This window comes from Symphodus melops, assembly GCF_947650265.1.
Source record: "Symphodus melops genome assembly, chromosome: 15".
Taxonomy (NCBI): domain Eukaryota; kingdom Metazoa; phylum Chordata; class Actinopteri; order Labriformes; family Labridae; genus Symphodus; species Symphodus melops.
The window spans coordinates 15355684-15378643 of NC_136705.1; the positions used below are offsets into that span (position 1 = coordinate 15355684).

The 22960-nt window shown below is 41.5% G+C and overlaps 1 protein-coding gene and 1 long non-coding RNA gene across 10 annotated transcripts; one reads left to right on the plus strand and one right to left on the minus strand.

Moving 5' to 3' along the window:
- Positions 1-1520: 1520 nt before the first annotated feature.
- LOC306835562 lies at positions 1521-11345 on the minus strand. Of its 2 annotated transcripts, none has more exons than XR_013780661.1 (3): positions 11260-11345; positions 2751-3275; positions 1521-2520 (listed from the first exon to the last, which is right to left on the minus strand). It is a non-coding gene; the product is annotated as an uncharacterized lncRNA (long non-coding RNA). The 2 variants fall into 2 exon arrangements; XR_013780662.1 differs by having other exon boundaries at positions 11252-11341.
- zbtb18 (zinc finger and BTB domain containing 18) lies at positions 11148-21916 on the plus strand. Of its 8 annotated transcripts, XM_079362178.1 has the most exons (3): positions 11733-11816; positions 13971-14084; positions 16986-21916. In XM_079362178.1, the coding sequence occupies exons 2-3, from the start codon at positions 14069-14071 to the stop codon at positions 18695-18697; spliced, it is 1728 nt and encodes a 575-aa protein (XP_079218304.1). In that variant the 5' UTR covers positions 11733-11816; positions 13971-14068; the 3' UTR covers positions 18698-21916. The 8 variants fall into 8 exon arrangements, with proteins under 8 accessions (XP_079218302.1, XP_079218304.1, XP_079218309.1 ...); XM_079362176.1 differs by lacking the exon at positions 13971-14084 and having other exon boundaries at positions 11148-11816; XM_079362183.1 differs by lacking the exons at positions 11733-11816; positions 13971-14084 and adding an exon at positions 11823-12093.
- The last annotated feature ends 1044 nt before the right edge of the window (positions 21917-22960 follow it).

A 22960-nucleotide genomic window follows, 5' to 3' on the forward strand; every position in this document is an offset into this window, starting at 1 on the left:
CATGGGAGGAAATGTCTTTCACTCGTGGTCTTCTTTCAGTGATTTGCATTTCCCAAATGTGTCAGTGCAGACAAACTGATTCACAGCTTTTCAGTACAGACAGAGTTTGGCTTCCCTTTATAACATCTCAAAAACAGCATTAAAGCTGTATCGTTGTTTTGGTATTTCAAAGCTGATCAGTCATATCAATAACATCTATTAATCACACATTAATCCCCTCTAAATGGATTTAGAAGTCCAATCTGTTTTCAAAAGCAGCGTGAGATTGTAATTTCTTGACAAAAACTGTTTTCCAAAACAAGAGAAACGCATTTTGGGTGTCACTGAAGCATAAATACTGACATATAAATGAGATCATTCACAAAGGAGAACACATTTTTCTGATGATGTCTGTGATCTTTAATCACAGGTTTAGGAGGTAATTTCATTTCCAAACTATAATAATATCCCAATTACTACAACAACATCTCCCCATGTCCAGTTGTTGTTTACTCGGTCAGTACGAAGGCTGGCTGGAGGTCCACACAGGGGAGGGCTGCACCGTGTCACCCCTGTGACAGCTTACCATATGGGGGGGGGGGGGGGGGGGGGGGGGGGGGCAGCCATTCTCTAAGCCCTGTGGAAGTCCCCACACATGGATCTCACAAACAGAGCTAAAGTGCCCTGGCAGATGCCACCTCTGTGGTTACTATAGTACACACGCACACACACACTGAGGGTGCAAATCTGCTACAACCTAAACCCATCCAGATGATCAGGCTAATTGTGTTGCACTGTTTGATGGTGAATGTTTTGTTTTTATCTCCAAACTGCTCTCCTGTTTTTGCCTCATCGAAAAGACAGCAGCTAGCATCAATAGTAACCCTTGCCAGAGTTAACAAGACTGCTAATTTCTATCCATTGTTTTTTAGGAAAGCAGCATGGAGAAAAACATTTACAAGAAAATTTAGAAAATAAAAATACACCAAAAAAAATGACGCTGCTTTCTTTTCGGTTACTTGAGAAACGCTCGCACCCATACTTTGCTGCTTTAAAGTAGTTTGATGTTGAATTAGTTATGTCTGTTTTAGAAAATAAAGAAGGAGTCACTCGTCGAAAACAAACAGAAATATTTAAATTTAACTTGACTCTTTCACCTCAGCTCAACTGAGCAGTTTAGTGTCTTTCAGCTCCTTGTTTTTGTTGGAATTAAACTTCAATGTTTGGTTCGAGCTTACCTCTCACTGACAAGCAGCTATTTATAGCAAGTAAGAAACCCTAAAAACCCTTTTCACACTACCCTCTCATCACCAAACATCAGGCAGACACAGTTAAACACAGTCAAACATGTTGGGGCAGTTTAAGTGTCAATCACTCCCCTCAGGACTTGGTCGAGACCAACAGTAGAAAGGAGAATGAATAGCTAACTTTCACTGATCAGCTGGCGAGAATGATAATCTTGCTCCCTGTGATGTCTGCCAAAATGTTTGAACATCAGTTTTGATAAGTAAATGTTAATGGATTAATTACAGATTGCTGGCTGCAAGAGGAGAAAGTAATCAATTTGTGTAGATTTAAAGGACCATAATGGAGGATCATTCAATCAATCAAACAACAACAAACGTATCAATCAACTTTATTAATCCCTGTATAGCCATTTGGTTTAGAACAGCTCATATTATCATCATCATTATTGAATCCTTTTAAGATTTAACAGCCAAACTGTGGTGTAAATGATAGGGTGGTTTACTCTAAAACATAAAAAAAAACAAAAAGAAAACGATCAGATTGCTTACAGGCTCAGTTGGTAGAGTCAGTCGTCTCTGGGCCTCAGGGGATCTCCCCATCTCCTGCTGCCAAATGTCCGATATGTCCTTGGGCAAAACACTTAACCCAAAATTGCTCCTGCTGCTCCGTCTGTGTTGTATGAGTATGTATTAATGTATTAGTTACCTCTGATGTACTTTACATTGCAGCCTTTAACAACAGTGTGTGAATGGATATAAATGGGAAGGTGTGATCTGCAGTGTAAAAGCGCTTTGAGTAGTAAGAAATCTAGAAATATACTAAACAAGCTCAAATCCATTTACCCAAACTCATTTCATTAGTACAATATTTTTATATAAGCCTAAAACTAAGAATAAAATGTATCTATTGCAGCAATCATGAATTATAATTTTCTTTACTTCGGGAATCCACTCACTTTGCTTTACTGTATCTGTATCAGGAAAAAAATATACCTGAAAAGGCTTCTTGTAACAATCACATCTAACACCATCTCCCCCTCTCATCTGGCTCTCTTTGCACACTGCTATCTCTCTTACTTCGTCCATGGTGCCGCTTATCCTCTCGTGTTTAAAAAAAAAAAATGGATGCAATTTACTACTCCTGAATAATAAGAGTGTGGGTCCCCCTATTTAGCCCGAGGCTTACAGAACTAACATCTGGGCTGTTTGGCAGGCTTGTTGGATAGCCTCTTCAATGCTGCTCCAGATGCAGGCAAGGGAGGCCCAGCACACAGATGGAGACACACATACACACCTAGAGTTTACACACACACACACACACACACACACACACACACACACGCACACACATACACACACATGCATAGTGTACATTAGGAACATCAATGTGTGCATAAACACATTTGCACTTTAAACACTACACACGAGAGAGGCAGATGTGAGAGCAAATACAGATGTGGGAAGCGATACAGATAAAGTAAGCCACAAACAAACAGATCCAAACACACAAATCCAATTTTGTACCCAGATGGAGACAGAGCAGCAGCTGATGTGGTGGGCAGAGCTGGCGCATTGTTGGCATAGGTAACATGTTCTCAACAGCTGGCACAGGTTAGGGATTCCTGGGAATTGGAGCCACAAGGCAAATGTTCCCACTGGCTCGAGGGCCGGTGATGCGGCAGGCAGGATGGCAGGCTGGCATAACATCAACCGTGTACAGACTAAGATTTCAAAATGATGAATCCAGTGGTGAAGTCACACATGAATACTTTCATGGAATATGCAGAATACTGAGATGCATGTTTTGGTGAATATCTAAACACACTTGTAGGCCTACAACAATGTGGAGCAACATGTTAATGGTCACAAACACACAAATTATTTTTTGGATTTTTCTTCTCTTCCATTATTTGTCTGTTTTCGCCTGAGATATTCTTTATGTGCGTGTCTGCATGTTTTGTTTTGGTCTGTGTGGAAGTGTACTAGCCTTTTCTCTGCCTGGGGCTCATTTCCTGTCGCAGCTGTTGGCTAGTTCCTCTGACATCTGGACTGAAGAGAGACAGAAAAGGCAGAAAGATAGACAGGCAGACAGACAGAACAAAGGCTACAATGACACTTTATTTCAACAAGATCTCTGGGATCTAACTACAAAGATTTGAGGAGATCACTCTACTGTTTGAGCAGTCTTGGCTCTGACTGTGTCTGTTCTGCATCTGCTGTGGCTGTATTTATTTAAAGCTCTGTCCTTGTTAGTGTCTCCCACTCTCCCTCCCTTTCATTGTTTGTGTGTGTATTCTGCCTGAACACATTGAGCAGCTGTAGCGAGAGAAAATATTTTCACATCTGACTGTTAAGGATCTATTTATTTTTTGAAAAAGTGTAACTTGCCATCGTGTGCAGGTTCACGTCTACTCTCATACCACACTCTTTACACTTTACTTCAACACCTGCTTTATCAGTACGAGCTTTGATGGATTCCTGCTTCTCCTGCAGTTTCTGTAGATAGCCGGCTTTGGCACTTCACCTTCAGCAGAAAACTTCCTTTAAAATAGAAAAGCTCTAAGCAGGCTCACCTGACCAATCTATCAAACCCATCATGAATTAAGACTAACTATTTTTTAACTGCATGGGACTGTATTTTTGTTGATATTATTGTTCTGTAAAGAAAAAAAAAAGTTTATTTGAAAATACATATATATCTTTAAAACTCTATATATTTCTCTGCACTTGTTCCACATTTCCTAAATATTCGGGCTCAATGCATTTTAATTTTGTATTTCGTAACTGGTGGGATGGGACAAGGGATGGAGATTGAACCAGCCTGGTTCAGCATTTTCCAGAACCCAAACATCGAAAATATTTTAACTTATCGAAACTGCTGTCTTTTCTGTCCTGTAATGTAACATTATATCCCAAGTTAAGTCACGTCCTTTAAAGTAAATCATTGATGCACAAACGTATATTGATTGTCAAACAAAAATGAATTAGGGTGGTTGGTTGCTTATGAGGATGGATGAACATGCAAAGAGGCCGAAAAATGTGGCTGCATCATTTTTGCATGGGGGTTGGGGGAGACAATCTCCATGGCCAAGCACATCTGCATTGGGCATCAAAATAAACCACAATGCTTAGACTATCTTTGGGTTAAATTACTACTTCAAATGATCCCCCTTCCCTCGTTAGGACACTAAAAATGGGTCACTGACATGCGCCTGGGAAAAAAAGTTGCAGCAAGAACAAGAAGTCTATGATGTGTTGTAAGAGCAAGCCATAATGCAAATATGACAGTGAATACATGAAATGTTTTGGTTTTCTTACATTGAGGTCAAAAGGTGACCAGAAGCCTCAGTGTGTTGTGTGGAGCGAAGTGTTGGCAGATGAAAGTGTAAAGCATAAAAACAGAAACATCATTCAGAAATGAAACACTCTGCTTTCTAAGACAAACCTGTAGACTACTTTCAAAGACAAGCTTTGCACTGTCGTGTTGTTTGGGGATATTGACATACTGTTATGTACAAAGTGGTTGCTTTAGACCACGTGTTTCAGATCATTAAAATGACGCTCTTCATTTTTTATTTGTGTACTTTACTCTTCAGTTTATGCATATTTGTGTAAGGTTTACCGCATAAAATAATCAAGTGTATTTAAAGGAGCGCTTAAACTGCTGTAGGCTATGAAAATGAAAATGGATAAAACTCCTTAAAATAAAAAAAACCCACTGTAAATAATCAAGTTGTTTTAAAACCCATTATAACTCTAAAACGTGCAAATTGTGGTGATGATGAAGCTAAATGATTCCTCTTGGGTCTTTGGGACATTGTATTTAGATTAAGTTTTATGATAAAAGCTCTAATTGCCCAGCAGTGGGGTCTGCCTGTGGCAAGATGACTGCCCAGATGTAGGGTTTTCCCCCTCCCATCCAGCGCCACTCCAGCCTACCCCTGCATCACAGACACACATACACACACAAACTCTGTTCAGCAAGGGGACGGCTGGCTGGCTGTTGGCTCGGAGGCGCCATTAACCAATTTAGCTTCCAGATGTCCATCATACAGTCACCGCCAAAGCTGTGTAGCTCTCTGTGAGCTTCACACGCACGGGTGTGAACAGCCCCCCCGCACACACGCACACACAAATGCACACACACTGCGGAGCTGTGATGTTCTGATGCTGAGACACGAACAGCTACATATAGGAAGGCAGAGACTTGAGATGTACAAGACATCTTCACTTTAACACATCACAAACTAGGGAATCGACTGCACAGTGTGTAAGAGTGATATTTGATTGACATGCGCAGATCCTGATAAAATTGAGACACACTTTTTGATCATTCTCAATGATCCTCCACCATCTGGATAGAAGCAAGTTAAATACACAATTGTTCCTCCTGATGTCTGGTCCCTCTGAGACACACATACATAGTTCAGCATGTGTGCACCCGTACACACTTGCACGTCTAAAACGGCAGACTCACATACGCAGACACACTTGACGCACTTACACAAACACATATTCACTTTCGTCAAATGGACAGATGCTGCACCTCTAGAGGCACAGAGACCCAGCAGCTGTTCCCCAGCCAGTCAGATGGGCTTCTATTGGATGCTCATGAATATTTTACACTCAGTTGAAATGGCTGCAATCCAGACTCCTACAACAGCAGCCACACTGGGCCAGATGATCAGATTATTAAACTGTACGAACTGACTTCCTCCCACTGTCAGCTGGAAATAAAGAAAAATGTATTGAATAGTTGTTGAGGGATAACTGTGAGTTGCAGCTTATGGTAGGAGTCAGCTGTTGGGATAGTTTGGTTACAAGTTTGAGTCAAAGTTGATGTCTAATTTTTGCCGGGGGGGGGGGGGATGAGTTTTCTTAAACTACAGTTTAATGTTGTTATTATATGGACCTCACTTCTTGTTTTCTTCGTGGCAACAATGTGTTGTAACCTTGACCAGCTTCCTCTGCTCGGTTTGAACCTGTTCTCCTTATAGTGTCGAATGACAGCTCATATTTGTGACACATTTACATTGATAACAGAAAACTTGGTAATCAATGAAAAGAGGAAGCAATTAGTCTATCGTCGGCCCAAAACTTCCTCCCCAAGTAGCTCACAGTCCTACAAGCATCCTCTCTCACATCTCTGCCTGCCTCAGCCATGCAATACCAACTATCAGGGACGGTTTACAAACTTTTGTGCATGCTTACTTGCATCTATGAATAGCATGAAAGCTATGCACACAATATATTGTCATTTTTTTATCTTTCTCCCATTGTAAGCTTTGTTCAGGAGTATTAAGGGTGCTTAAACGCATTAACAGTTTGGATATACTGATTGCCTCTGGCAGTAAATAAAGAGGAGGGCATGCAATTGTCCTATTAGAAACTGCTTCCATTCACCCTGTTTCTGTCTCTGCCTTGGAGGATGGATTGATCTCATTGGGCTTTGGGATGGGATTCAAACATCTGTCTGAGCCCCCCCCCCCTCTTCCTCTGTCAGCCAGCCAGAGTCTCCCAGAGTGTCTCCCCTCCTGCATCACCTCTATTACAGACATGATGAGGGAAGCTGTTTGACACACTGTGGAGAATGCTTGCAGCTGCACAATCCGGAGGTTCTTGGATGCAGGATGGATGCATGGCTGAACGAGTGGAAAGGATGTGTAGTTCTGAAGTGTCCTGAACAAGTCCTGCACAAGGACTAGACCTAAATTAAGAATCAACGTACTATTGTCAAATTGTTATTACACCTTACAGTATATGCAGAGTGAGCTGCACGGTGGTGCAGTAGTGAGCACTTTTGCCTCACAGCAGGAAGAGACCTGGTTTTAATCTCCATCAGACAGTGCCTTTCTATGTTGAGTATGCATGTTCTTGTTGTGCATTGGTTAGTTCCATCCGGGTACTCTGGCTTCCTCCCACAGTCTAGGGACATATTTGTAAAGTAAATTGGTGCCTCTGAATTGCCTGTAGGTGTGAGTGAAACTGGCTCTTTGTCTCTCCGTATGTCAGCTGTGGTTGACTGTTGACCAGTCCAGAGCGTACCCTGCCTCTTGCCCAAAGACAGCTGGGAATGGCTCCAGCCACCCCTGACTCAGAACCATTGAATAAATATTAACCTCTCACACCTTCCACTAACCAAATCCATTTAATTTACCAACAACATGATTCCTCAGATTGGCCAAATCCATAGTAGAACAGATTCTTGGGTCGATTTAAAGCAGACACTCATGGTTATATAAAGTTCAATGACTCTTGTGTTGGTGTTTGTTTGTCATAGTTAATTTTACTCTTCTCTGCTAATCTGGTTCATTATACATTGTTATAGCATCACATAACAAAACTAAACTAAATCAGCATGATGTATTAATATGGCTCCTCAGGGATGCCAAACCAACATTGCCTCTTAGAAAATGTCAAACGTGAGGCTTCCAGCAGGCAGCTGACAAACAATAGAGTGCTTCTAGTGACTATGGACATTACTTACGAAGTCTCTGATTTATATATAAAAAAAGCTTTCTCTCTCTCTCTCGCTCTCTCTCTCAACATTCCTGGGAAATTAAACAGATTGTCTCTTCTGCTGATTTGTATGTGAAGCATTGATGGGCAGTTTACTTGGCAATGCTACTATTGCATAATGGTTTCAAAGGTCCCAAAGACTTCACCTCCTAATACTGCCTGGGGATGCTGCCAACAGAAGCTTGAATGTTAGAAATTTGAGACTAAAAACTCTTTCAGAAAATCTTTTTTGAGCTTTAGAAAACGTCCTTTCTTCATGGGACTTCTTTTTTTTTTTTTTTTTTTTTTTTTTAATTTTAAAGATTTGAGATTATTATTTTGGCTCCCTGCTGCTTTAATGCCCAGCTTAAGTATTTAAAATGTGTGCTTAATAATTGTTATCCCCAGATTAATTTACATTAGTTATTAATTCCAATTACAGATCAGATTTAGAGCAAGCTGAAAAAAGATTTAATACATCAGTGCCAATAGAAAGAAATATGCAAAAGCAAGCTTGCTGCAAATTTTTGAATGAGAAAAATAAAACAACATCCATTCAAAGTATTTGTAGTTGGAATTGATGTGTATTAATGTTAATCATACATTCAAAATATCCCAGGTCTGGCCAGAGGTCAGAGCCTGCCACTAAAGTCCTTCTTCTGCTATAGATTTGAAATTAGTTTTTCTTTGAACCCTTCTCCCTGCTACAAGTAATCAGTCTGCTGACATGAAAACCTAAATATTAGCATCTTTCACTTCCCCTTTTTAATAAAATACAGTAAACAGTCTGATAGAGATATTAATACAAATGTTCACCTTTTTCTGTCCCTAAATATTAAGCACTTAATTGAAACACCAATTATTTTTGTCATATTAATCCATACTTGTTTTTATTTATTTTAGTGAATGATCACTTGACAACTTGACAGTATATGCTTCAATGAACTAAACTGAATAGATTTGGAGTGTAAAAGATGGTATCTACAGCGCCCTCCAGAGGTGGAAAATCGAAGATCACTTTGTATATATAAATCTGTTTTTATAGCACACAAACTCAAATAAACTCTCATGTTTGTAAACGTATGTAATTTTTAGTCTATATTAATTATATAACAAAGAAAACTAAATAGTTTAACAACTGTTGCCGTGACAATTTATGAATATCTGTTGAAGGTATAACTGATGGTGCAATTAATTTCCGCTCAGTTTAATGCAAAAAAAGAGAATAGAGAAAAAAAAAAGAACAACCTTTGCACTTCAGCCATCAGGCTGGCTTTGCTTGTTTTCCTCTCGGATGCATGTGCACACAAACACACTGACACTCACACATGCCTCTATATCTGTTAGTGGCAAACAATATGTGGAGCCGAGTGAGGACCACAAGAGTGGTGGAAAAAGTTTCATATATTTTGCAGAAATTTTGAAGCATTCAAACAAAAAAATTCAATTCATGAAGTTCTATCTAATGTCTCTTTCTGTAAATATGACTGTATAGTGCTGTGAACTTCCCATACTTGCAGCAGGAGGTCAGTCTGTAGGGACTTGGGTTGGGAACCGGTTCAAGTCCTGATGTGGACAAAAATATGGAAGTAGGTCTGGTAGCTGCAGAGATGCCAGATTACTTCTCGAGCACTGCCGAGTTGCCCTTGAGCACGGCACCGAACCCCCAACAGCTCAGGGGGCGCCTCCAGTGATACAGCCACCGCACTCTGACATCTCCATTAATGCATGTCCACAGGTCCTGCTTGTGCATGTGTGTGATTCAGGCCTGTGTGTGTGAGAAGAATGTCTCTAAACATTACAGTGCGAACTAGAATTTCCCCCTGGGGATTAATAAAGTATAGAAAATTAAAAAATAATAATAAATCACTGCTTTATCATAACACATTATGAATCATTTTTAAAAAGAGCCAAATATTAGGTGAAATCAGTAATTGCACTACTTTATATTTATTTATTGCTTGAATTAGCTCACAGTTTTAAAATAGCTGTCCTTATATCCAATTTTCTCTGCACAGGCCTCGCGTTGAACTGTTCCTGCTCTGAAGGACTAATTGTATTTTCATGCATGAACAAGGGGCTCATTGTCATGCACTGGTAACGTGGATGCCCAAATTGATAGACACATAACAGGGTCATCATTCATTTGCATTTTAACAATTCCTTCAGCTATGACACCGGATCGTGTGAATTCATTACCATAACAGGGCTGTGGTTCATCCAGCCATCTATTAGTAACGCCAATTAGTTTACTGGGACAGGTTTACAGGATGCAAATGGGCCTGTAGACTCGCACAGGCAGCCAGAGCTGCACAAACTTTTTATGTCAAGGCTATGAGAGAGTTTTTTTTTCCCATTGACCAACACCAACAGCTCTCAGGGTTTGAAAAAATGTGACACGTGATTGTCAAAGGGGTTGTTGGTTAAGATGTATTTATTGTATTGATGTCTACCATTCTTATGAATTTGAACTTGGTTTAACAACTTTTTTGTTGTCAAAAAAGTCTGTTGTGTGTGCCATGTTTTCAGCTCATGCCATCCGTTTCCTATAAAAATGTGTGAGGACAGATTTCTCTTTTCTGGACAGGGAGTAACACTGCTGCTGGTGCTGCTCTGTGTCCTAGATTTTGCTGTTCTCTTTTCTTTAGATGTCAAAACATACAACCAGAATGTCTTCACCTCTACAAAAAAAAATAAAAAACCCAGGCAGAAATATAAGAAAAATAAAATCCCAAATAAAGCTCATAATGTATCAATTAATGACCAGCAGCAATCAGTAAAGTAAACAAAATAGTTTAGTGTGATTATATGAACAGGCCACACAAAGGATTATGAATTGTTATTGATTATGTATTATGAATTTCAGTCGCTTCCCTTCATGACTGGCCAGTCATGAAGGGAAGCGACTGAAATTCATATTACCCTGTTAATTCATGAGACACCATGGCTTTTCTCCATTCCACATTTATGACTCTATGATATATATTACAACTTTTTTTCTTTGAATTTTTTGGTCTTAGAAAGTTGTATTACATTTAAAAGGAAAATAAACAAACTCTGCCTCTGAGAAAAACCACTGCTTTTCTGAACAACTCCTGTTGCATTCCTAGTCCCATGCTGTTTGTTTCCTTATTCTAAGTGTACAATGTCAGTATAAACCAATGGGCCTTCCATAAGTGCCAAAGAATAGAAAAATGTTTAAAAATGGACTAAACAAACACAAACTCCAGTCCTTCTGGTAGGCAGTTATTATGATTGAATTAGGATTATGGTTATAAGAATGTAAAAGCCCCTCGAAGAGATGCACCTGTACAAATAACCTTTTGTAAAAAGCATATTTAAAAGTGGATGGAAATAGACCATAGTGTGTGTGTGTGTGTGTGTGTGTGTGTGTGTGTGTGTGTGTGTGTGTGTGTGTGTGTGTGTGTGTGTGTGTGAGTGTGTGTGTGTGTGTGTGTGTGTGTTAGATGCAGTCTGTGCTGTGTAAATCAACAGGGTTGTTTTACTTCTTCGTGAAGGTGGTGCACCTGCTCACATCAGCTCCGCCCCTCCTCCGGCTTGACTACAGTACCCATGCCGCACCGCGCCGCTCTCCGCTCTCTCGTTCTCCGCTCTGCGCCAGTCAGTCCGCCTCACTGACTCGCAGAACCAGTTGGTTTGGCCCAGCTTCTTCTTCTTCTTCTTTCCTGCCTGCTCACTCTGTGTGTGTCTGCTGCTGCTGCTGCTGCTGTTGTTGCTTGGTGTCAACCTACGCCGACGAGAGAAGAAGACATATCCCTCCCTCTCCTCTGTTAGGGGGCCGCTTCCAATTTGCCTTCACTTTCCTCCTCGCCGGCACCATTGGCTTCCGTGCCGTGCCAGTCAACTCCCTGCCTCCTTTTCTCAGCCCCGAGTTGAGCAGCAGCAACAGCTCGGAAACATCTGGCCGCCGCAGAGTGCTACACTCCCCGCACGTCCCTCCGCCTGCTCGCCTCAGCAGCCTGTTATGGAAATTAGTCCAAAGTCAATCTAGTTTTGTCTCGGACGAAGGAAGAAGAAGAAGACGGGGAGATTTGACGGAGGAAGCGGGGAAGACGTTGGACCGTGTTGTCTGTAAGTGCTGCTTGTAAATACAGGAGTCCGATTAAAGGAGGCTTCGGGAGAGAGAGAGGGTGGGTTACAGAGAGGGGGGAAAAAGTAGCTAAACCTTCCTTAGCATGACTGTGTTGTCTCCTCGCACTAATAGTTGCCATGTTGGCTCTCCCTCCGTGGTGTTTCAGCAGCTGTTGTCATAGCACCGGGGCCTTCCGAACAACTGTAAATAGCTCAATAATGTAGCCTCTTCGCCTTACTTTTGTTAGCCATTATCGGGCTACAGCTAGCTGCGTGGGTCAGTGTGTCTCCTCTCCGTTTTCTATGTGTTTGTTATGTCTTCTGCTAAGAAATAACCAAAGTCTTTTGGAGTTTTCCCCCCCTCATTTAAATTGCTCAGCGTAAAAAAGCCGATGACTTTTTATGCTAATTTTCCTCGCCGGGCAAAGCGCAACAAACTGTCACAGCCGGAGTGTCAATGTTGGACTGCTTTAAATTAAATTAAGGGAGTATTGATGCTATTTATAACAAACTTATTGGTTTAATTAAAGACTTCTGTGACTTCATGTGTTGAATAAAGCGCTGTCACACTGTTGAAATGAGTCCAAATTAAACAATTTAAAATAAGTATAGCACGACACTACTTTAAAACGTTGCCCATTAAAACGGTAAGCATAGCTTTAGTTATTTAAGTGAAATAAATCTCTTTGTTTATCCGAATAAACAATTTTGATTTTGCGAATATTTGTGTTTTTTATGAATTTCCAAGTTATTGTAAAACTGTTGAAAATGTTTTCTTATATTATCCAGATATGAACACATGATTACTCTTTTTTTAACTATTGGACAAAAATATACACTTAATATTTCGGGTATTTTTGTTTAAAGAATCTATTTTTATAAAAGGCTAATAAGGTTAAGTGTTTTACTCTCTTTACCTCTTGCATAAGTCAGCGACAATATGTTTTTGTTATTCGGTGTTTGTGCTTTGTGAGTTTTCAAAACTTCAAATGTTCAAACAAATTGTTATTGAAAATCCCACGGTTTTGTTTTTCATACACTTGAATCTGCAGTGCATACCTCAGGCGGACACTTTCCCTAAAACGAAAGTGAAATAAAATAGGCTACTTTCTCTCTGGCTGATTAAAAGCTTGTGTACCTTTTGTCAAGGCTTTGCACTCATTAGGATTCTTTCTTTAAGACTTGTTTCCATTGTTTCCTCATTTCTTTTTGTTTTTTGTTTTGTTTCTGTTAGTTGTTCTTGAGGGTGGGGGGGGAGAGATGGTTGTTTGAATATAAGGATGGATGAATGAATGAATGAACAAGTGACTGAATGAATGCAAGAGGAGGCAGCAGCGCTGAACCGTAAAGAAGTGGAAAACAATATCAGCTGCGTGCGTCTGTCAGTTGCAAATGTGCTGTGTTGGCCTTTGTTTATGGTTACTGGAAGACAGAGACATGGAAAGAACGACAGAGGAGTATTCAAGCACTTCAAAATGCTTTAGAAAAGTTTTCACACAGAACCTCTCTATATTTTGCAAACTTTCCCCTGATTTTTTTTTAGTTTGTTTGTTTTTTTGCAGTAGGTGGCTGTGGTGATTCTGTTGGTAAACTGTGTTTACCACAAGCCAAACCGGCATCCCACTGCATTAAATAGAACCAGAGTTTATTTTCCCAGAGAGAGAATGAGGAAGAAAAGGGAGACAAAGTTGCGTGGTGTTGGTGTTGGTAGAATGAAAGAGGAGTCTGGTGGCAGGAGTGTAGAGGAGGCAGCATATGGCTGTAGAAAGAGCACAGCTGGAGGTAGCATCTCCATCTGAGGATGATGTCAGAGCAGCTGACAGGCTGCCATCCACCCCACCTCCTCCTCCATCCCTCCACTGCCTCCACCCCTCCCCAGTCCTTTATTGTGAGACTCAGCGGCAGCCTGGGAGAGTTAGTGCTGTTTGTGTGTGTGTCTGTGTGCACACTGTGTGTGTGTGTGTGTTTGTGGCTGCCGATCAGCGCCAGTTAGGAGGAGGAGGGAGGTGGTATCTCGTTCCCCCTCCAACATCTCCTCCACTTTGCATCTGTCCCTCGCAGTTTGAACAGCGTGGTTTTTTTTCCGCCTGCCTCCCTCTTCTTCTTCTTCTTCTTCTTCTTCTTCTCTCCTCTTCTACCCACTCATTGATTCAGAGAGAGCGAGCAAGGAAGAGAGAGAGAGAGAGAAATACACACAGCCATTCCCAGCCAGAGAGCCCAGCTATTCTGCTACAGTGGAGTTAATCAAGTTGATGCATACTGCTGCAGGTATCGTTGTGTGTTTGTGTGTGTGTGTTTGTGAGTGCAGTGAATAGAGCAGCAGTTTGGGGTAGTGGAGTAGTTATTTTGTTTTATTGTTGTGGGGATCTTCAGCTTGTCAAATCAGTGCGAGCGCTGTGTGAAACTGCTGGTGAGTGCTTCAGTAGTAAACTCGTGTTGGTTGTTTCTGTCTGTCTGAGGGGTAATTGCAGTCCGGGGAAAGCTCCGCTGTGTTATCAGTTTGTCACCTAGAGACTGGCATTTAAGTTATTGTTTTCATTTGCTCTTTGTTTTAGACATTGCATTTTTTTTAGACTTTATTGATCGAATCAAAGTTGCAGGTCAGGATTTTTTTTTTTTTTTTCAGTTAAGCATGATTTTCTCTTGGTATTCCCTCAAAATGTATGATGAACTAATTGTTAAAAGTAGTGCTTTTGTTCATCCACAAAAGTCATATTTCTTTAATTATTATAAAATAAACAAAATATATTCTTTAAGTTTGTAAGGAATGGAAAAAGTAGTGCAAAAAAATTAGCTGTTTAAATTTTCAATCCCATTCATCAAATCTTTTTCCTTCAGTTAATTTTGACCTGCTGTAAAATTACTTGAAAGCATGTGCGGTCCACTCGAGCCTCTCTTTTTTTTTTTTTCCCCTCCTGTCGGCTGGAGTGGAGGAGACTAATTTAGAAGTTGCAGATTTGAGCTGCCTGAATTGGCTAGACAGCTGTAATCGCACTCCCTCCTAGTCTTAATCTCTTTATCTGGCTAGCAGCTGCCATATGGCCCCCGTCAGCTGGATCAGATGTGGGTAAGCCTCCCTCCCCGGCCGTCCCAGCTTCTCTCTCTCTCTCTTACCCTCACTGTCCCTCTGTCTGTCTCTCTCTCTCTCTCAGACCTCTGCCTGCCTTCCTGGGCTGGCCGGCCGGGGCGGTTGACGGGGCTGATGCCCTCCTGAGCCTCCGCCGACGGCTCCCTCCCCACCGCCACCACCGCCGTCTTTATTTTTAGCCATCTTTAAGGATTAGGATTGATGCTGTGACGAGCAGGGCACTTACAGTGATTGTACTGTAAATCTTCTCTTCTGGGTGGTGGTGGGCGGAGGGCTGGGGGAGTTAAGGAAGAGGGCAGTTACTTCTTCGGGGTGGATGTGCAGGGTTTTTTTTTTTTTGTGGTAAGATTCAGATGGGAAGGAGTTTGTGAGTGACGGATGGTGTGTGTGTTTGGAAGGAGGAGGTGACAGAGGGGTTTGGCTGGACAGAGGGGGGGAGGAGGGGTGGGAGGTGGTACACCCCTTGTCCCCGTAAGCCCCCTCATTAAAAGCAGTCTGAACGAGCCGGAGTTCGCACACACATTTACACTTCGCCCAAACACACACGCACAGACATTCTTGGTTTAGCGTCATTCAAATGAGGTGATTTAACTGCTTTGGTTAACACAGTGCAGAGCGGGACTCATGTATTTTCTAAGGCAGGACAAATCGACTTGGTTAAAAGGTGGGATTTAATCATTTTACACATTTTATCCTTTTAATTGCATTAGGGTTTTTTTTTTAACTTATTTTATTAACTAGAACAATTTTTGAGCACACCTGAAGAACATTGCTGCAAGTTTTCGCTTCTTTTTTTTCCCTCCTCTCTTCTAATCTTACACCTAAAGCCGCCGCTTGCAGGTTAAAGGAGGGACAAGCTGTTTTCGTTTTCAAACTGTGCTTTTTCAATTGGCCAGTTTTCCTGCTCGACTTAGCCTGTGGAGGTGGTTGGTAGGTAGGCTGGTACTAAGTGTGTGTGTGTGTGTGTGTGTGTTGTGTACGTGAGGACAGTGTGTGCAGCTGAAAGCCGGTTACCTAAAAGGGCTGTGGCAGGCCAGGCCAAAGTGGGTTAATAAAAATAACCAGCGTAGGAGCAGCGACAATCCAGTAGTGCAGGCAGAGGAGTAAGAGAGAAATAGAGAGAACAGAGAGACAGAGACGAAGAATCTGTTGCAAGTGGTTCACCTGATTCTAAGTTTCTCTGTCGGGAAGAATGGAACTTGAGAATCTACTTTAATTATGTAAAACTTTGATTATTATTTTTCTTAATAGCAATTATCTGTTTTTTAAATTTACTATTTTCAGTTGTATTTTTAGATTCAGTAGGTGGAGAAAAGAGAAACGAGTATTGCTATTGTTGTATGAAGAAACATGTGCATGACTGAACATTTACCGGATTAGATTATTTGAATCAAAGAATATTTGATCATTATCTACTATATAATACCATCTTTTTTTTTTTTTTTTTTTTTGAAAAGCTATGCTATATTTTCTTCCCGTTTTTTTTATTTTCTAAATTATAATTATGATGGGTTAAAAAGTGGTCTTCTTCTTTCTCATGACCGCTTTCCTTTCACTGAACGCTCTCTGTTTGTCTTCAGTATCTTAAAACCATGTGTTTGTAGCATTTGTTTCTCTCTCTCTCTCTCTCTCTCTCCCCGCCGAGTCTGTTTTTTATTTTAATTGGCATCGTTAAGGATCATTCGGTTGCGGGAATTCAGTGTTGACATAAAAGCGTGAGAGATGACAAAAACAGTGTCATGAGCCCTTCACTTGAATTGCACATTACACGCGCGATTCATTTTAGAGACTCTGTGAAGTTTGTCTTGCCTCCTTGAAGAATTTCTCTCTTTCTGTCGTCGCTGAATTTAATTGTTCTTTTCAAATGTCTTGTTTTATCAGCCTCTCCTGGTTGTTTTTTGTGTTTTTCTTGAGTATTTAATGCAAATAATGCTATATTTATATGTTGTTTTGAATTAAAAACTTTCAGAATTCATATAAAAAATCCCCATGAGTTAGAAATTGTGTAACATGGCAGATATTGAGACCTTTATCAGACGTGTCTAACTCGACTGTGCCTCTGTGTTTCTGTATGGTTTCAGGTTATGAGGACGGCAGGATGGAGTTCCCAGACCACAGTAGACATTTACTCCAATGTCTGAGCGAGCAGCGGCACCAGGGCTTCCTGTGTGACTCCACAGTGCTTGTGGGAGATTCTCAGTTCCGGGCCCATCGGGCTGTTTTGGCCTCCTGCAGCATGTACTTTCACCTCTTCTACAAGGACCAGCTGGACAAGAGAGACGTGGTGCACCTCAACAGTGACATTGTCACAGCTCCGGCCTTTTCCCTGCTCCTGGAGTTCATGTATGAGGGCAAACTACAGTTCCAGGACCTTCCTGTAGAGGATGTGCTGGCAGCGGCCAGCTATCTGCACATGTATGACATTGTCAAGGTGTGTAAAAAGCGTTTGAAGCAGAAGGCCACAACAGAAGCAGACAGCACACGCAGAGAGGACGACGGAGGGTCGAGCTGCTCCGATAAAGCCGACAGCCTATCAGACGATTCTCCGGGCCGGCCGGCCACAGCCGACCTTCTGCACAGCGATGAAGATGAGGAGGGGAAAACCGAAGGAGGACCGCTGTGGCTGAGGCTGCCGTCTGCAGAGAGATCAGGAACACCAGCCATGGCGACCACCAGCCCAGGGCACGGTGAGGCCGAGATGCAGAGTGGGGACAGACTGGGAGAAGGAGGGAAACTGCTTTCCCCGGCTGGCAGTCCAACCAGCTCCACAGGATCCCTCTCACAAAGATCCCACCGTTCCGTGAGTTCTCGTGGAGGGCAAAGGGGCAGGAGGGTGTCAAATGATGCGGCTGACTGTGTCCTGGATCTGTCAGTCAAGCCGATTGCTGGGAGCAATCACAGTAACCATCACCAGTCCTATTTCAGCGGGGCAGCTACACCAGACAGCCTCCAAAGCCCATTGGCTGTAAGAGTGAAGGTGGAGAGGGGTGTGGCTTCAGACGAGGAAGAGGAGATGGGAGGTGGGGACTACGACATGGAGCACAGTGGCATCACCAAGGCTACCATTCCGAGCACCAACGGCCTGACCCACCACGGGGTCGGCGGCCCTCTGTCAGCACAGAGGAGGCTCGGTCTGGAGGCGCACCTGTCCGCTCTGCGAGAGGCTTCTTTGGCCTCGGAGCTGGAGCGCGACGAGAAGCCTTCGGCCACAGCAGAGGACGATGACATACTCGGTGGTGAAAATGAGCGCGCCCAGGCCGAGGCGGCCAGCATGGATAATTCCCTGCTGCCCTACGTCTCCAACATGCTGTCAGCTCAACACACCCAGATCTTCATGTGCCCGTTGTGTAACAAGGTTTTCCCCTCCCCACACATTCTCCAGCTCCACCTCAGCTCCCACTTCAGGGAGCAGGAGGGCATCCGCTCCAAGCCTGCCGGAGACGTCAATGTGCCCACATGCACCATCTGCAGCAAGACCTTCTCCTGCATGTACACGCTGAAGCGCCACGAGCGGACACACTCTGGTGAGAAACCCTACACCTGCACCACCTGTGGCAAGAGCTTCCAATACTCACACAACCTCAGTCGCCACGCAGTGGTGCACACGCGTGAGAAGCCACACGCTTGCAAGTGGTGCGAACGGCGCTTCACACAGTCTGGGGACCTTTATCGACACATTCGCAAATTCCATTGCGAACTGGTCAACTCACTGTCAGTGAAAAGTGAACCGCTGGCGCTGCCCAATGTCAGGGATTGGGCAATCGAGGACAGCTCCCAGGAACTGTGGAAGTAGAGTCAGACTGCGGGATTTGATAAAGGGAAAGAAAGCAAGAAAGAAAGAAGGGCAGAGAGGTATGGGGAGGTAAAAGGGAGATGGCAAAATAATATTTTGGTTCAAGTCATGTTCTTGTGTGTCGCAAAATCTCATTCAATTGCACTTTAATAGCACATGAAAATGTTACTACTGAGTTTTTTTTTGTTGTTGCTGTTGGGGTAATTTTATTTCTATTTTTTTTTTTTCTTCCCTGAACTCTAATTTTTATTTGACTTAAGTTCTTTTTGGTGGATTTAATAGCGTCTGAGGACATGGGAGAATGGTCTCGCCTTTTTTGAGTTTTCACTCTGTATTTCATCTCAGACACAACACTCCGATGCTGGCCAGCATATCAGTCCCAGTTCCACAGACAAGCAAACACCACTGCAGGAGTTCAGGTCAAACACACTGAAGTGAAAGAAGCATTACTATACACTAAACGGGTACTGTGATCATCGCGAGTCCATACGACAACACACACACAATTTAAAAACGCGTGTGTGCGTGTGGCGATGCTGCACTACTCTGGCAAAAACTTCACCTGACGTGAGTGTGTGTGTGTGTGAGTGTGTTTTTTTTTTGTGTGTGTGTGTATTAATTTTATTTTCTACTGGCATGGAGGTGTCGTTGGCGAAGCGCTCCCTGCTTCTTGTTAAGCTCTTTGCTGTTGTGTGTTCAGGGGAAAGCTGACTGACAGACAAACTGATGGCACTCATGCAATGCACAGCCTCCTTTTTTCACTTCCTATCAATCCGAAGTATTTTCTACAAATGAAAAGACCTTTACAAATTATGATAATATTATTATTATTGTTATTAATAGAATTTTTTCTTAAATGTAGCTGGCAGTCTTTAAAACATCTCTTGTTGAAAAGGTATTTAATTTAAAGTTGTTGTATATTGTTCTGCTATAGTTTTAGAACTTAAATCCGTTACAGTTTTTTTTTTTTTTTTTTTTTTTTTAATTAATGATTATTATTATAATTTTGTTACTTTTTTTGTAATGGGACCTGCTATTGTTGCATGAAGTCCAAACCTGTATATTTTAAAATAGAAATGTGAATTTGCTGTATTACTGTACACATTGTAATTGATCAAATATTTGACAATGGGCTTTCTTTTCCTTTTTTTGTGAATACTACTCCAGGGTGCGGTCTGTTGAAAACTGAATTTTATTCCCAAGACTATGGGGGAAAATGCATGAAAATTTGATTTTGTCTTAAACTGTTTAAGTTGTGGTTTTTTTTGCATCAGGGGGGAAATGTTTGAACAGAACTCTTTTGACAGTGAAAGTTTATTTTCTGTTGTTGTAAGTCTGTCGCTGAGCTCCTAGAAGAATGTTACCGAATGTGTTTCTGTCGGATGTTGAAGCGATAAGATGAAGCATTTTTAAACCTGTGTCTTATGCACTGATGTCTCTGCTGTGTATGTTTGTGTAGTGTGTGTTTGCGTGTGTTTATGAGCGTGTGGTTTGGTTATTACCGGTCAATTTAACCTACTGAAGATCAATGTCCATCCAGCACTTCCTCCTCCTGCTCCTCCTAAGGCGTTGAATTTCTCCACTGCTGAATGTTTGTCCTCCTCCTCTCATGCCTCCGTCCTCTCCAACTCTAGATCTGGTCAAGCCATTTATAAAAGAGAAATTGGCATGACTTATTTCAGGTTTGTTGGGTGCAGTTTTCTGGCTCTGACTCAGCTGTAGAGTGGAGAATAATGAAGAAGAGAGGGGAAAAAAGGAGAGAGGCTGGAACTTAGCTGTCCTGCTGAAAGTTGAAGGGCCAGACATATTTGTCACAAATGTTAAGCCAATCTGCGCTGTGCTTAGCCGAGCTGAGTGGGGCCATTCTTTAAGAAGAAGAAGAAAAAAAAAACTTGCTCAGTGAATTTCACATAAGGAGTGAATCTGCTTGTGTGTGTTTTCCTTTTAAAACACAACCCTTCGATGAGTTAGATGGCAGAGAATTGGCATGCCTGAATGCACCTTTTTAAGCTAAAAGACATGAAATCAGATTTTTTTTTTTTGCTGAAAAAATGCCTTTATGAATATAATATTTCTGACGCTATGGAAGTATTTGATACTGTAGAGCATCTGGAAATAGCTGTATAAATTCTATTGGATTTATCTGAAAATGATGTCTTATTATATTTTGATTATGTGATTTGAAGAAATTTATTTGACTTTTTTGTGAATGTTCAAGTTGGGAATTCAACAGTTAAATTATCTCTCAGATCTGCGTATCTCAAACTTCTTGTTAGAATTTCAAATAATGGTTAAGCGTCAAAACAATCCAAAAACATTTGACACAGAGATAAAAAAAAAGTGAACGCTCTACATTTCCCCTCACTGAGATGTGTGTTTGTACATGTGCACGCCCCCGTTGATGTGCATGTGGTGGGCGGGGTGGTTGTATGTGCCGTTCTGTCATCTGGTGGCAACCACACGCTCTGCCAGTCCAACAGTGCGCGGCAGTTTGCGCCGCATCTACTCATTTTAAAATCTTTTTCCTCCGCATTTTTTTTCTCCCTCTTACTGGCAGCATCACTGCATATGGACTCACTCAATCCTGCTGTTGTTTTCATCATTACTGCTCTACTGCTGTTATTTTTTTTTCATCTGGTTCTACTTGACCGCCTTAAACTGCTGTAGTCTGGGATGTTTTTTTAATTTTATTTCTGAAGTGTGAGTGTGGGGTGGAGTTATGGGAGCAAGATGCTGTGAAGTAGCCACCCTTATGAAAACATCTCCATATTTTTTGCTGTGCTTACTTGAAAATAAAGGGGGGGGGCTTTTTTTTATATATTAAAAAAAAAAGCAAGGTATAAATTAAAACATTGACATTTCGTAAACAATTCATGGAAAGGCGGAAGAGGTGGAGGGTGATAGGTGGCTTGAAATGACTAAGTCTGTTTGGAAAAAGGACAATCACTGTCAAGGAGGAAAAAAACGAGCAGATTTCAATTTAAATCTATTTGCTCCCCGTTGAGATTAAACATTTTCTTTTGCTTTTATTTGATGTTCCTTTTTCAGATTTAGTTATTTTTAGCTTTGACAATCATAGTTGGGTTGATTTTTTTTTTTTTTTTTTTAACTCGAGGGGAGCAAATTCTAATTGTGTTTAGTTTTGTAATTTTTTGGTGTGCTGTTGACATTTTTAAATTGTGTGCAAACTGCAATAAATTATAAGAATCTTGAAATTCAGCCTTGGTGTGAAGTTTTCTTGTGTTTTTTTTTTTTATCTACAAAAAAAGAAAAACGCAGGTTAGTTGTTATATCGCAGTTCTTAATTTACCTCCAATATGACCAAACAATGTCTCAGATACAGATTTTCACCTCTGTATGTTTACAGCCTTTGAAGCGCAAAAAGAATTCACAGGTGTGAGCACAGTTTTGTACAACGACCATTAAGACACTTGTCTATGCCTCGAGACGTTTTTGCGTCCGGTTTCCGTGTGACTCGCGGCGTGGGTGGAAGCTGTTTTTTGCATTTGTGTGTCTACAACGAGGCGTGCATGGACACAGCATGACGGCCTGTGTATACTCACTTTTTGCTGTATCAATGCCCAACTCCAGATATATCTGCTGTGCCGGTTAAGATGTAGGCTGTATTTGAGAAGAAAATGTAAAGCAGCTTGTTGAGATCCTACCCCCTGAATTACACACATACACACACACACGCACAGCCTTACTCCAAAGCTCCTCAAGTACAGTTTTCCAGCAAAGAAATCAGCTTTAGCTAATGTATTGCTGTTCAGTAAACCTGCTCTTACAGATGTATTATAAGCCTTGCACTCGGAGGCCAAGGAGCAGCGTTCATTAGACCACAGATGGTCTCTTCAGTAAGCCCCCAACGCACACTCACGCGATAAGCTCACTCCTAATCTTTATAACATTGTCCTCTGTCTGAAGGAGGCCTAATAATGCTTCAAGAAACTTTTAAGTGTAACAAGGTTTTAGTTGCAGAGTTCATCCTTTTTTTAAAACCCACATTTTATTTAGATTTATGCCATTTCTAAAGTTTTTAATTTCAACTATATATCTGTTATTTAGCTTTAAAAGTTTTAGATGTCTTCATTGAAATTGTGCTTTTATTTCCTGCTCACAGCAGTCGTTTACAGTTGTGATTTTTTTGACAGACAGCAGACATGAAAGCTGCTGCTGTAAACACAGAAGCCCCATCCTTTGGTTGTGCACTGCTTGGAGATCATTAATTGCAATCTGCAGTGTTGTAAGTGAACATCTGCT

Excerpts from the sequence above, each read along its gene's own strand:
- zbtb18 (XM_079362176.1), top strand. The coding sequence starts at position 11,192 with ATGCAGTCTGTGCTGTGTAAATCAACAGGGTTGTTTTACTTCTTCGTG. Across the intron at positions 11,817-16,985 it reads GACGTTGGACCGTGTTGTCT|GTTATGAGGACGGCAGGATG; the intron begins GTAAGTGCTGCT and ends GTATGGTTTCAG.